The following is a 14,202-nucleotide window of genomic DNA, read 5'->3' as shown; positions in this document are numbered from 1 at the left end:
ACCTTTAAGGTGGCAGCCGTCTGGAGTGCAGCGACACGTCCGCTAACCCGTCACGACCGCCCAATGGAAAAGCCATGCGCCGGGGGGTGGGGGGTTTAACGTGGCTCCGCCTCCGGGCTGGAGGTCAGCTCCACCCTGGGGGGCCCGCGGAGGGGAAAGGCACCCTCCACCCCCTCCTCCCACTGCAAACGTTTGGCGGGCTACATCCCCCCCCACCCCCCCACCCGCGCACCACCCGCCCCTGGACCACCATTGTGCCCCCAGTTCACGCAGAAAGACTTTCCACCGTCACCTTCCGTTCCTCAGGACAAGGCTAGGAGGTTAGGAAAGAGAAGCACATTGTGACTGTCTGCCTGTTCGGAGGTGTGGGAGGGGGGGGTCAGGGTGGGGGGGTGCCTTCACTGATCCGCGCAGGAGATGAGCACAGGGGTCTGGGCCATTTCCTTCGACTGTCCCTCGCCTGCCATGGTGATGGCGCGCTGGCCTCTGAAACCACACAGCACACAACAGCACACGTTACAACAGCAGGTGCCTTGGGTGGCGTTTGTATACAGGGCTATGTTACAAAGCACCCTGGGAAAAAAAAAATGGTACTGTAACAACAAAACCCTATGGTAAAACCATGGAATTCCAAACCATTTAAAAATCAACTATGTCAAGGTCGCTGATTCCATTTTTGTGACGAGTGCTTTCCCTTAGGTTTACAGACAGGTACTTTGCGATATTTTCCCCTGGGAGCATCTCCAGTTTGGTGTGCGTGTTAAATGTTACGCTGGCAGCTGGCTGACCTGTGCACGTTCTCCATGGCTGCCACTTCGGCCAGGGCAGCCAGGCTGAAGAACGCTGGGAGAGTGGGCACACTGGGCCTGTCTGCGGCGCCGTCGCCCGCTCCCTGGGTCCTGGGGTCAGCATAGCACCCTCCTTCATTGCATAAAGTCTCTTGGGTTAATGGCTTTTTGTCCTGATCCTGGGCCAGCTCCTTGGCTTTGTCCTCTGTGTGCCAAGAGAAACAGCTCTCAGAACGGCTGAAGCCGAGTTGCCATCTGTACCTTTTGCCATAAGCTCAGGCCAATGTGCTGTCCTAGCCTTATTTTAAATATATGTAATGATTTTTTTATTAAACAGTTCATGAATGAATGGTGTTGAATAGTGCTGTGCTCACACTCGCTGGTCTGGAAGTGCTGTTAGCCTGGTCTGACACTGTTGCTCATTTAACTTGAAGGGATACACTTCTGTTCTCTGGTGCTGCTCTGGATAAGAGCATCTGCTAAATCACTGTAATGTAATGTAATGTAACGCACTGTATGTATATTGCAAAGATTTTGTTTAGTAGCTTCAGTTTTACACATTAGGCTCTGGGCAGGTTGTTTTTAGCGTTTTCCTTGGTGCCTGATGGCGCAGCGACGGACAGTGATCGCCAGCCACTCACCTTCTGCCGGGGACACCCTGCCATCCGCCGTGCGCACCAGGTGGGTGATCTTACTCTTCCTGGCCTTCCTCTTCTGGCTGCCCACCAGCATCTCGGCTGCCCCCAGCGCCTCCAGGGACAGCGGGCCGCAGGGGGCGGCCGGCTTGACCTTCAGTGCCGCGTCTGGCGCAGGGGGGTCTTGTGTGACTATGGCTACAGAAGGAAAACCACAGGTCAGGTGACTGGTAACGCTCACATGAGCGAAGACCGAGACTGGAAAAAGAAAAAAAAAGTATCTGCATCGCAACACTACACATCACATCGCTGTGATGTTGTGGAGCGTTAATTCACAAGGTTTGGTTACCCAGAAAGCAGTGGGCCAATGGAACACCTTAAGTCATACATGGAAACCACATGCCACACAAAGTGACCTAGATCTTCTTTCTCAACCGTCTGATTTTAGTTGAGGCAGGATGTGTCTAATAAACAACTGAGAGCCAAAACCAGCAAGGCTGAAGCAGAATCAGCCCCTCAGACCTGGCTTTCAGATACGAAATGCAGATGTGAATCTGGTGAGCGGTCATTACAGAAAAACACCTGAGTGAACACACAGTGGTGAGAGATGAGTGCTCAGATTCACCTTTATCCAAGGTACTGGGTTTCTCCTTTTTGTGCTTGTACTTGCTAACAATCTTGTGGAATAAATTCTTTTTCTGAGATGAAGATGGACCTGAGGTTAAAAAGGAAAAAAAGAATGTAACATGCTATGTTAAATGACTGAATGCCATTCTTGAGTGAGACGCACAGTAACTGAATTAAATGCAAACAATTGGAAGGTAAGAGTAGACTCATCGGGCCCCTTTTGTCCTGTTGTGGCTGAACTCCCAACAATGTCCTCTGCTCACCCCTGCAGGTCTTGGTCAGCTCGTGTGCCCCGTTCCCACTGGCCTTCTTCTTCTTGGTGACCGAGGTGCTCTTCTTGTCAAACGTCAGGGGGCTGTACTGTGGCAGGCTGTTGAACTTCTTCTCGAACTCCTCCTCCAATTTCCCGAGACTGCAGAGGACACACAACACAGCAGACATGTACCCAGCATGCCTCAGGGCAGCCCTGTCCTCATGAGACCTTTCACATGGGCAGAGGGCTGGCTCTCAGTGCAAACCTGACAGACCTGCTTTCTTTTTTTGTGGTTGTCACTTGGCTCCTCTATCAGAAAAATTTTGGCTGCGTGTACCACGACTTTCTAAATAACAGTTTGTGAAGGGCAAATGGCTGTGTGACTGTGGTGCCTCCTACTGAACATTCCCCAGGGTCCATCTTCAATTCAGTGAACTTTCAGAGTCATTTCAATGTGCACATTAACTGACCATTGCTGAGGTGACAGCAAGCACCATACTGTCACAAAGTCTCACCCAGGAATGGACTCATCTTTCGGTTTGGACTTCTTGAGCTTCTTGGTGCTGCTGGCACCTGTCTGTGCAAACGCCCAGCTCTCATCGGACCAGCCGCCCTCGTGGTCAGAGACGCTGCCACGGGCTGAGCCCCTTTTCCCTGCACAGGGCACACAGCCTCAGAGTCACCACCACAGATCAGCTGCACACTACCACACACACACTGCACACTGCCACACACACACACACAGCACCGGACACACAGGCTCACAGTCACACCAGCCATAGATCACCTGCACACTGCCACTCACACACACACACACACACACACGCACTGCACACACACACGCACGCACGCACTGCACACTGCCACACACACACACGCACTGCACAGGACAGGACAAACAGCCTCACAGAGTCACACCGGCCATAAGTCACCTCAACTCAACCACTCACATGTACATGTACGCACTCATACTCACTCACACTCGCAAAGCACAAAGGATTGCCCTTGAGCTGGTTAATGTGTGCAGTGCATGAGCTACTACATAACAAAGATGAATCATTTCATCAACATAATGCCTCCATAATTTGGGGAGAAACATGATTACGTTCAGAACTTAGGCAATAGTGTTACGATCATGCTGTGACGAAATTTTTGTCCCCTTTTATAATAATACCAATAATATTTTGGCCCCTTACTATATAACATCAGTAATACTTGTCCCCTTCACTGTAACATTAGTAATACATGATCTCTTTTTGTAGAACAGAAGTTGCATTTTTTCCTTTCACTGTAACATCAGTAACATTTGTGCCCTGTGGTTCAGTACCTCTGTCCACGTTGGCCCTCAGAGAGGTCAGCATTCCTTCAGACACCAGAGTCTTGTACAGGGCCCCCTTGCAGGTCCTCTCTGACTTCCTGGAGCCACAGCTCTCGGGCTTGGCCTCGGCCTCCTTCTCCTCCGCTTTGAGAGGGACGGGTAGAGGGCTGGGAGAGCGGGGCTGCTCCGCCGGGGTCAGGGGCTCCGCCTTCACCTCCGGCTCCTCCACCCCTTCCTCGGGCCTAGGTGGGGGTGCTTCTGGCTCCACGGGCTTGCAGTCCTCCACCACGGAGTCCTCCTCCTCTTTCGTCTTGGGGGGCTTCTTCACTTTGGGCTTTGTCTTCTTCTTTGGTGAGCTGGGTTCCTCTGGGCCGCCCGACAGGCGGCTCTTCTTCCTGGGCGCCTCGTCTGCGGGCCCCCAGGCCCCCTTGGCCACCGCCTCGATGGTGTACATGACGCTCTCCAGGTCTGAGTCGGAGGACTGGCGCTTCTTGCAGGGCTTCTTGGGCGAGCCCGGGCTCCCGTCGGGCCTGGGGCCCTCGCTCCTGTCCTTCTTCTTCTTCTTCTTCTTCTTCTTCACATTCTTGGGCTGGCTGAGCGTTGGTGGGCTGGCGTCGGTGGGGCTGGAGGATGCGGAGGAAGATGCGGAGGAAGAGGAGGAGGAGGAAGATGAGGAGGAGGAGGAAGAGGAAGAGGCAGAGGAGGAGGAGGAAGGAGAGGACAGAGGAAGATCGGGGACATCCTGACTGTTGCTGGTCTCTGAAGTGCTGTGAGAGGAGGGGGTTGTGGGTGGGTCTGCCACTGGCTGCACAGACAAAGCTTCCATCTTCCCCGCCTCAGAAGCCAAACACATCTACAGAGAAAGCACACACACACACACACACACACACACACACACAGAGCAAGAGAGGAAGAACAGTGCCGTTTTTGAAAAACAGTCTCGTGGGCTACATTCACTTTCTTCTTTTTCCATTTTCTCCCCAATTTGGAATGGCTAATTCCCCGAATTCTGGAATGTCCAATTTGTCATCATCGATGTTCGGTCCCACTGCACAACCCCCACTGTCAATCCAGGAGAGCGTGGACAAGCACGTGCCCTCCTCCATGACACGTGGTGTCAGCCACTTCTTCTTTTCACACTGCGGTCCACACGCTAAGCTAGCACAGAGATGAGTTGGAGGAAGACATTTTGTTTGCAGCTTTGGCACGTGGACCACAGGCGCCCGATCGACCAGCAGGGGTCGCTGTTGCTAATGGGACCGAAGCCTCTGCCAACATACCCACCCCTAACCCTGGCAGAACGAAGCCAATGTGTTCCGCCTGTGAGCTCCCGGTCACTGACGGCTAGTGACACGGCGGGTTCGAACCCGGGCCGTCGGGTGCCTCCCATACATTCACTTTCATTTCTCTATGCATATTCCCCTGTTACAGCACTGGAGATCAAATCACACTCCACAGAAAAAGAAAAAAAAAATCAACTTTTTAAATGACATGTAATTTTTATATTATTAACAAGTGTAACTGTCTGCTTACTTGAATAGTTGTACAATCACAGACGTAGATTACTGTAACCCCATTTAGTAAATAAGCATTACAATGACAGCCATAGTGAGGAATAGTTAATTAGTGATTAATTTCCCCTTTAAGACACTCAGGTAAAATACAACTATGAAGTACTGTTACTACCTGAGAAGTCACATAGAACATAACAGTTCAGAATAATTACAATATTTTATCCATCAAAAAATACCAAAAATCGAATTAACTGAAAAAGATAAAATTAGCATTTCTGTCTCCCCATCCAGTTGGGAAATACAGAATGCTGCAAAAACCCTTTTTTCCAGCAGGTGGCAGCATTTACACAACTGTTTAGCTCGATAACATTGAGTATTTAAGCCTAATAATGAGGAATTCACGTCAATGCCTCAGACTGAATCAGCTGAGGTCGAAGTCACGATACTAATTAATTTAAATCAACACTGAATCTCATGTTGGTCTGGGTTCTCTAAGGCTGTAACTTCATGTCACTTAAGACAGTCTCCTGGGATCTATCCCTTTACCCCGAGCATTATGGGATGTCAATACTGGTGAAACAACTTACTTCAGCAAGCTGAAAGAGAGCAGACTGTCCGCACTGCTTTCCCTCTGATCCAGTAGCGTGTGAGGTGCTGGAGGAGATCTGCTTTACAGAGACCAGAGAGGTGTGTTACCCCCAGAGCTGGGAGCACGCGGGTGCCTCACATCTAAAACAGAGCCTTTAAAATATAACATGCTGCCCTGAAGGCGGCAAAGGTGCCACATGCTAACAGCCTACAGTAGTTGTAGCACTTGAGGAAGGGGCACACTAAATATCGCAAAACAAATTAACAGGGTCCTTAAAAATCAGTCATACATTTTCCAAGAGGTGAAGATACTGTTTGGACGCGAGCTCGCCGTGGCAAACATCTGAAATGTGAGTGTAGACGCTTGCGACAAACACACCTCTGCCAGCTGAAATAGAGGAGACTCTGCACAGGCCTTCGGGGGGTCAGGAACCCCTGGCTGTGACGTTCCAGAGGAGACCTGTAGGAGAGGGGTAGCGGGAGTGGCGGTTAGGGAACCGGGCGTGGAACCAGAACGGGACACCGCTTTCCCGCTCCTGAGAAAGCGCCTCGGCGGGTAGCCGGCGGCTTCGCAGACTCACCTCTGCCGGCTCTGGAGACTCCTCCCCCTCAGCAGCCGGTGCTGACGCTGGCGGCTCGGGAGCGCTGGAGGAAATCTGCGGAGAACACAGAGGGCCAACATGGCACGTGGTGGTGAACACGTGTGCTCCACCTCACCTGTCCTTTTCACAGTGGGCGGTGGACCACCGCGTAAACCTGAACCTGGCTAAAACCGAGATGCTTTTCCATCCCGTCCATGTCTTCCATGTTTCGAGACCTCTCCCTCAGCCTAGACTCTACAAGCCTTACCACCAACAGCACTGTGAGAAGCGTCGATGTAACACTTCAGAGCCAACTGTGCTTCTCCTCTCAGGGGGCAGCGGTGAGCCGGGCGTGCAGATTCTTCTTGTACAACATCCGAAGGATCTACAACTAATCCAGAATGCAGCTGCACGACTTGTCTTGTTACTCCCCTCCCCACCTTACTTTATTGGCTTCCTGTTATCGCTTGCATCAAATTCAAAACCTTGGTGCAGGCATACAGGAGAGTGAATGGGACAGCCCCCTCATACATGCAACCCCTCTTCAAACCCTATGTTCCCTCAGGATCGCTGCACTTTGCATCTACAGGGCAACTGACTGCCCTGACCCAAAGGGGTCACTCTTTTCAGACACAATCCCTGTCTGTACTGCTCCCTTAGTGGTAGAATGAACTGGGGTGAGGACAGTGGAATCGCTGGCCATATTTCGACGCAGACTGAAGACCCACCTCTTCAGACTTCACCTGTTCCACTTCAGTCCCTGCCCCATAACACCTGTAGTACTGAGATGTATTTTGATTGTGTGTTCTAGGGACTGTTGGATCATAGTGTACTTGGCTTCTGCCAGATCGCACATGTTAACTTGTGGTAGGGCTTGAATGCTGTTAAGCTCACACTCACCGGTCTGGGAGCAGCGCTAGCCTGGTCTGACACTGTTGCTCTTTAAAACTGAATGGATACACTTCTGTTCTATTGTGCTGGAAGTCGCTCTGGATAAGAGCATCTGCTAGATGCATGTAATGTAATGCAGTGTCCTCTCATGTAGGTACACCAGTTTCTGAGGCATGCTCCAGCACGGTACCATTTCAAACAGAAACATCCCCTCTGCACGGACACTCTTGTTGTGTTCAGGCTCTGTAAATATTAGTCCTAATAATACATGAAATATGATACCGAACATCGTACATTACTCATACATTTTTTCTGCTCTGTGTACTTGGTTAATTTAATTTATGTTTGTGCAAATGTCTTTTAGAGCAGAAATTCTGTCAGTAATTTGATAGCACATTATTCAGTGCACCAGCGGCTTGATATGTCCACATTGAGAGAATACCCCGCCACCTGGGCTGTTGTCAGACACCCTAATCTTGTCTGTGAGGTCATGTGGTTTACCACGGAACCTACTTTAGATTCACAGAGCAACATAGCAACGGACTCTGGCCCGGATGGTTGTGAGTTCAAATCCTTGGTTGGACCCATGTTGTTACACCCTTCCTGTTTCGGGGTTTATACACAAAGTATTAACATCTATAATATGATTTATTTGCTTAGCACAAGACCATAAGAAACAGGGCGCTTCACACCTTGGCCTCCCAAGCGGGTATGTACCATCCAGGTATGTCTTTGTTCAATCTGACCGATGCTCAGCAGTGCTCTGTAGCCTCACAGAATAAAGCCAAAGTGGACTATTCCCCAAATCCGCTCATGGTATTTTCCATGACCTTTGTGTGATCATAGGAGTCTTTGACTGTCAGAAGGGAGCGATTCATCTTTCAGAAAGGAAAAAAAAATGTTTGGAGGACTTGCATCTAAAAAGCATGCCTAATGCACTCAATGAAATGGCATCTTCCGCCGGGGGTGCGGAGTGTTTAATATGTAGCGTTGGTTACGCATGAAAGGCACTTGGGAGTGTCTGAAAGTGTGAAGAGGCACTCAGTGACCTCTTCACCTGAGCGGCGGCAGGGAGGCCTTTGCTGTTCCAGAGATCGACTTGCACGCAAACAGCACAAAGTCTCGCACACTAGGCCACGCTTCTGTGTCTAATTTCATGATTTTTCTAAGACCATTTCAGCTGTCCCAGGCATTTCATTTCTGACAGCAAGTAACAGAATTTTTTTTTATCAGTTCTCAGGAGGAAATGGCAACATCTGTCACTTCATAATAATAAATTACAGAATAATGTACAAAGCATTTTAGCCACATTCATACCCTCAAATACTTCCCTATAGATGTACTGGGAAAGGGAAAAAAACATCTAAAAGAGGTCAAGTGGTACCAGATTACACCAGTGGCCCACTCACCCTATGCTGACTATAACCCACACTCCTCTCGTTTTAGATATAAAACAGTTTTCATTATCTCTTGGTGCCAGTCACAATCATGCCTTACATTCTACTGATATAATTACGTAAGCATTTAAGGTAATTCCTCTGCACTGTCTGTCTCTATCCACTGGGATAAACAGAGTGATTTCATCCCCACAGAAGTTCCTCTGCGGCCACTGAATCATAGGAAAATTGCAAAAAAACGGACCTGTGTTCGAGTCTGTTCTCTGAAACATCAGTCTGGTTTACCCCAACTAGCTGCAAAAACATGATCTCTGAACCACCACCTCCAGGTGTATTAAAAAAAAAACCTAGAATGATTCTCCCAGCAAGGGGCACATGTACATGCAAGTCCCTCAGTACGATGGCATCAGTGCCCTACTACAGCCCTGAAGGCCAGAGAGTTCCTGGATTGAATTCTTGAGTTGGTTAATTAGGTAACTGAGAAAAAAACAAGTTGGATGACTGGAGGAGCAGAGGGTGGAGATATAAGCAGACATTTGAAAATATATTTTCAAAAAAGATATTTGACAAAGCTGGTGCATTAGCAGCTTGATTATAGGTTAATATAGGATAATGACTGGAATTTCATTTGCAATAACATTTATGAGTTGCATGTAGATCAAAGCTTTCATTTAGTCTTGAGGCTAGGAAACAGAAAATTCCATGAAGGAGGACCATTTGGGATACTCCCACATATTTAACATTTTTTTTAGAATCTTTGACTGTAGGCACCCTGACAGTTAACATCTGAATAGTGAACAACGAAACACCAGCGAACCAGCAACTTTGAGTTGTGACATCCACACTGTTGACCTTTGAACTCCAGGTGGTCCTACCTCTGCTAGCTGGAAGAGGGCAGGTTTCCCAGGGTGCTTAGCAACGTCTGCAGCCCCTGACTGAGAAGAGCTGGAGGAAATCTGCGGAGAGAGATCCGAAACTTTAAAATGGAGGCTGCAGCCGGCGTACTGAAACAAAAAAGGACTGAATCCACAGCCTGGTACCTCAGCGAGATGAAATAAGGCCGACTTCCCGCTCTGCTTGTCCGGGTCTGCCGCCGCTGTGGCCGTGCTGGAGGAGACCTGGGGTGCAGAGAGCATGTTTAAACCACGCATCACAAATCTAAGGGAGCACAAGCGGAGCACGGGACACACAGCAATGTGTGTCCTACAGTTAATGGTGAATGGGGAATTTGTGAAGGTCTAGCTGACAGGCTGTGGGGGGGCCTTGACCCCAGGCAGAGCTGAATTTAATTTCACCGTTGAGACTGTTTAAGATTCCACCTCAGAAAGCCTCCGGTGCATCTTCCCCACGCTTGCATTTGTGATGGCATTGTGCACCTTTAAAGCAGGTTTTTTTCTCTGTGAGAGACTAAGCTCCGCTTAATCCCGCACTCTGCTGCCTCCCTCCCCTCTCTGCTGAGGAGCCAGCCATTTTAGTGGGTGATGTAATGCCACGTTACGATGCCGCCGCACGGCTGTCGGCCGCTCGTTGTTTTATATCGACCCCCTGTGGCGCTCCCTTATGACACAAGCGCCATGCGCCGGGGTAATTAGGATCAATTTGCAGCGGCTAAATGGAATTTGTAGAGGATTAGCTGAATATGTGGCCGCGACATCTTCTGAGCAGTCGGTGCCAGCCCTCCCCGTTCTCTCAGCTCTGTAATGAAGTGCTCGCAGTGGCTTCGCCTGCCTATTAATTGCGTGGCCCTAGAGCCCTCCCTGCTCTCCTGAAGAGTGGAGAGCACGTCCCGGTGATTTATGCCTATTCGGAGAGACACAGCTGGGCCGGCGGCGCTCGCCCTCTGCCCGCCGTACTTCAGCGCACCTGGCAGACAGCCCCGGCTGGCCCGGCCTGCGCCGCCGACCACATTCAGCCCCAACGCTGCAGGCTCTGCTCGCTGCAGGTCTCCATACTGCGGCCGGGAGCCAGCACACATCCTCTCATATGCACACTCTCATGCACATGCACACACACACACACACACACACACACACACACACACACACACACACACACAACACACAAGCTGACACACAGGGAAATATGTGCAGAGATGCACACAAAGAGACACATGAATGCACGCACACCGAGGCACGTGATCACAGAGAAACAGGACAACAACAAGAGAAACGCACACACACACACACACACACAAGGCACACAAACACACTCACACAAGCTCAAGCAAGAGAAAACAGACACACAAGGGACAACACACACACAAAGGAAAACACACAAACACACTCTCGCACACAGAGGTGTGCACTTACATACATGCATTCTCATATACATGTACATGCACAAACATAAACTTACACATAGAAACACAAAGAGAGACACCCACATTCATAGATATATACATGCTCAAATACACATAAACATATGCACCCAAACAAAGACAAAGACACACATATGCACAGACACACTCCTGTATAAAGACAATGTCCAAGCAAACATACAGTGCTGGCCAAAAGTATTGGCACCCCTGCAATTCTGTCAGATAATGCTCAATTTCTCCCAGAAAATGATTGCAATTACAAATGTTTTGGTAGTAATATCTTCATTTATTTTTGCTTGCAATAAAAAAACACAAAAGAGAAAGAAAAAAAAGTCAAATCAAGTATCAATTTACACAAAAACTCCAAAAATGGGCCGGACAAAAGTATTGGCACCCTTTGAAAAATCATGTGATGCTTCTCTAATTTGTGTAATTAACAGCACCTGTTACTTACCTGTGACACATAACAGGTGGTGGCAATCACTAAATCACACTTGCAGCCAGTTAAAATGGATTAAAGTTGACTCAAACCTCTGTCCTGTGTCCTTGTGTGTACCACATTGAGTATGGAGAAAAGAAAGAAGACCAAAGAACTGTCTGAGGACTTGAGAAGCAAAATTGTGAGGAAGCATGGGCAATCTCAAGGCTACAAGTCCATCTCCAAAGACCTGAATGTTCCTGTGTCTACCGTGCGCAGTGTCATCAATAGGTTTAAAGCCCATGGCACTGTGGCTAACCTCCCTAGATGTGGACGGAAAAGAAAAATTGACGAGAGATTTCAACGAAAGATTGTGCGGATGGTGGATAAAGAACCTCGACTAACATCCAGACAAGTTCAAGCTGTCCTGCAGTCCGAGGGTAACAACAGTGTCAACCCGTACTATCCGTCGGTGTCTGAACGAAAAGGGACTCTATGGTAGGATACCCAGGAAGACTCCACTTCTGACCCAGAGACATAAAAAAGCCAGGCTGGAGTTTGCTAAAACTTACCTGAGAAAGCCAAAAACATTTTGGAAGAATGTTCTCTGGTCAGATGAGACAAAAGTAGAGCTTTTTGGGAAAAGGCATCAACATAGAGTTTACAGGAAAAAAAACGAGGCCTTCAAAGAAAAGAACACGGTCCCCACAGTCAAACATGGCGGAGGTTCCCTGATGTTTTGGGTTGCTTTGCTGCCTCTGGCACTGGACTGCTTGACCGTGTGCATGGCATTATGAAGTCTGAAGACTACCAACAAATTTTGCAGCGTAATGTAGGGCCCAGTGTGAGAAAGCTGGGTCTCCCTCAGAGGTCATGGTCTTCCAGCAGGACAATGACCCAAAGCACACTTCAAAAAGCACTAGAAAAGGTTTGAGGGAAAGCACTGGAGACTTCTAAAGTGGCCAGCAATGAGTCCAGACCTGAATCCCATAGAACACTTGTGGAGAGATCTGAAAATGGCAGTTTGGAGAAGGCACCCTTCAAATCTCAGGGAGCTGGAGCAGTTTGCCAAAGAAGAATGGTTTAAAATTCCAGCAGAGCATTGTAAGAAACTCATTGATGGATACCGAAGCGGTTTGTTCGCAGTTATTTTGTCCAAAGGTTGTGCTACCAAGTATTAGGCTGAGGGTGCCAATACTTTTGTCCGGTCCATTTTTGGAGTTTTGTGTAAAATGATAATTGATTTAATTTTTTTTCATTGTCTTTTGTGTTTTTCATTGCAAGCAAAATAAATGAAGATATTACTACCAAAACATTTGTAATTGCAATCATTTTCTGGGAGAAATTGAGCATTATCTGACAGAATTGCAGGGGTGCCAATACTTTTGGCCAGCACTGTACATGAACACAGACACACATGCATTCACACACAAACATATGCACCCACACAAAGAGACACATGCACATACACAAACATGTGCACACAAAGAAACAAATGCACATTGAGTGCCGTCAGCTGCGGTCTCTGTTGTCAGAGGCTATTGTTTTGTCGGTTGCATCCTAAGGAAAGTCTGCTGTCAGACTCTGTTCGCTTCAGCCACAATCAGGTGCTCATTAAATCTGCAATCTGAGAGGCGTGCCTTACGATGCACATTTCTGTTAATCACTCAATAAATTTTATAGGCATGAGCCTCCCGAGATTTACAGAAACGACAGGAAGGCCCCGATTACTCCGGATAAACCGGATGCAACCATCTTCCACTTCAACAAGATTGGAGTAATTGCGTGGCTGTTCTTACTGTTTGAGGTCTTTATGACCGTTATGGAATCTTTACAGACGTGCTCGTGTATGGCTCGCATCAGATTACATTAGAATGCTCCCCTTATGAACCATGACAGCCAAATGAACGCTGGAAAATGGCGTGCTGCTCAGGGATGAGAGTTCAGAGGGCGGCCCTGAAGGTCCGGTGGGGGGAGGGGGTAGGGCGGGGCCAGAGCCGCCGGCTTACCTCACGGGCAGTCAGCGCGTGCTCTCCGGCTAACAGAAGCAGGCTCAGGCCTCCCATTTTGGTCGGATCTACGGGGACATGAGAGACAGAGACTGCAGTGATTGGACGCACGGTCAGGGCGCCGGGCAGCTGGCCGTCGAAGGCCATGAGACGCACCTGCCATGGCGAAGTTGAGCTGGGGCGTGCTGTCAGTCTTGGGCACTTTTTTGACAATGGCACAGTCCTTGGGCGGGTTAGTCGAGAGGGACCAGACCTTTTTGCGTGGGGTGCTGATGGCGTGGGAGGGAGTGGTTACTGGCTTGTTAGTCGTAGGGCACCACTTGTACCCTGGGTTTGCCTTCATGAAAGCATCCTTGTACTAGAAGATAGAGGGAAAAGCAAAATATAGACTTAGTCCACACAAATAGAAAAGTTATGACATCACAATATTCAATAAAGTGATAAATGTTGTTTGCATAATTGTGTATTTATTGTGTACATCTGAATAAAATTATCTGATCAATAAGCATTTTATTATGTTATTATTTTCCTGTAAATCTGTATTAAGCCTGCATTGCAGCGAAAGAATAAAACTGCTGTATTTTAAAAAGATGCTGTGTGAGGCATTAGCTGTAAAGTTATCTGCTGAAGGTAGACTGGCATGGGCTTCTATTCAGCGTTTAGAGCAGACTGAGCTGGCTGCGAGTGAGCAGCGAGCCTCTTCAAAAGACAGACAAAAAAAGGAATAAACGGCATCCCACAGTATCCGCGTGAAAGCTGCTGCTCTGTTCAGGCTGGCCTTGATGTGAAGAGCCGGAGCGTCCTCTCCGAAAGCGCAGATCACAAACGGGATTGATGCTGTCAAGTCGCCCGAGAGCCAGCGCTTT

General features: G+C 48.7%; 1 protein-coding gene across 1 annotated transcript in view; it reads right to left on the bottom strand.

Annotated features, from left to right (window-relative positions):
* Positions 1–373: 373 nt before the first annotated feature.
* The window catches only part of LOC118775052 (HMG box transcription factor BBX), a 28,260-nt gene continuing 14,431 nt past the window's right edge, over positions 374–14,202 (bottom strand). The window contains exons 5-16 of the mRNA XM_036524747.1: positions 13,493–13,694; positions 13,337–13,404; positions 9,633–9,710; positions 9,468–9,548; positions 5,723–5,803; positions 3,631–4,474; positions 2,819–2,957; positions 2,314–2,462; positions 2,049–2,138; positions 1,430–1,621; positions 789–993; positions 374–486 (exon numbers count right to left, since the gene is read on the bottom strand). Of these exons, the coding sequence (XP_036380640.1) occupies positions 399–486; positions 789–993; positions 1,430–1,621; positions 2,049–2,138; positions 2,314–2,462; positions 2,819–2,957; positions 3,631–4,474; positions 5,723–5,803; positions 9,468–9,548; positions 9,633–9,710; positions 13,337–13,404; positions 13,493–13,694 (2,217 nt within the window). The 3' untranslated portion in view covers positions 374–398. The remainder of the gene's footprint in view (positions 487–788; positions 994–1,429; positions 1,622–2,048; positions 2,139–2,313; positions 2,463–2,818; positions 2,958–3,630; positions 4,475–5,722; positions 5,804–9,467; positions 9,549–9,632; positions 9,711–13,336; positions 13,405–13,492; positions 13,695–14,202) is intronic.

This window comes from Megalops cyprinoides, chromosome 3, assembly GCF_013368585.1.
Source record: "Megalops cyprinoides isolate fMegCyp1 chromosome 3, fMegCyp1.pri, whole genome shotgun sequence".
NCBI lineage: Eukaryota > Metazoa > Chordata > Actinopteri > Elopiformes > Megalopidae > Megalops > Megalops cyprinoides.
The sequence above is the reverse complement of the archived record's forward strand: the minus strand, read 5'-3'. Positions and strand labels throughout refer to the sequence as shown.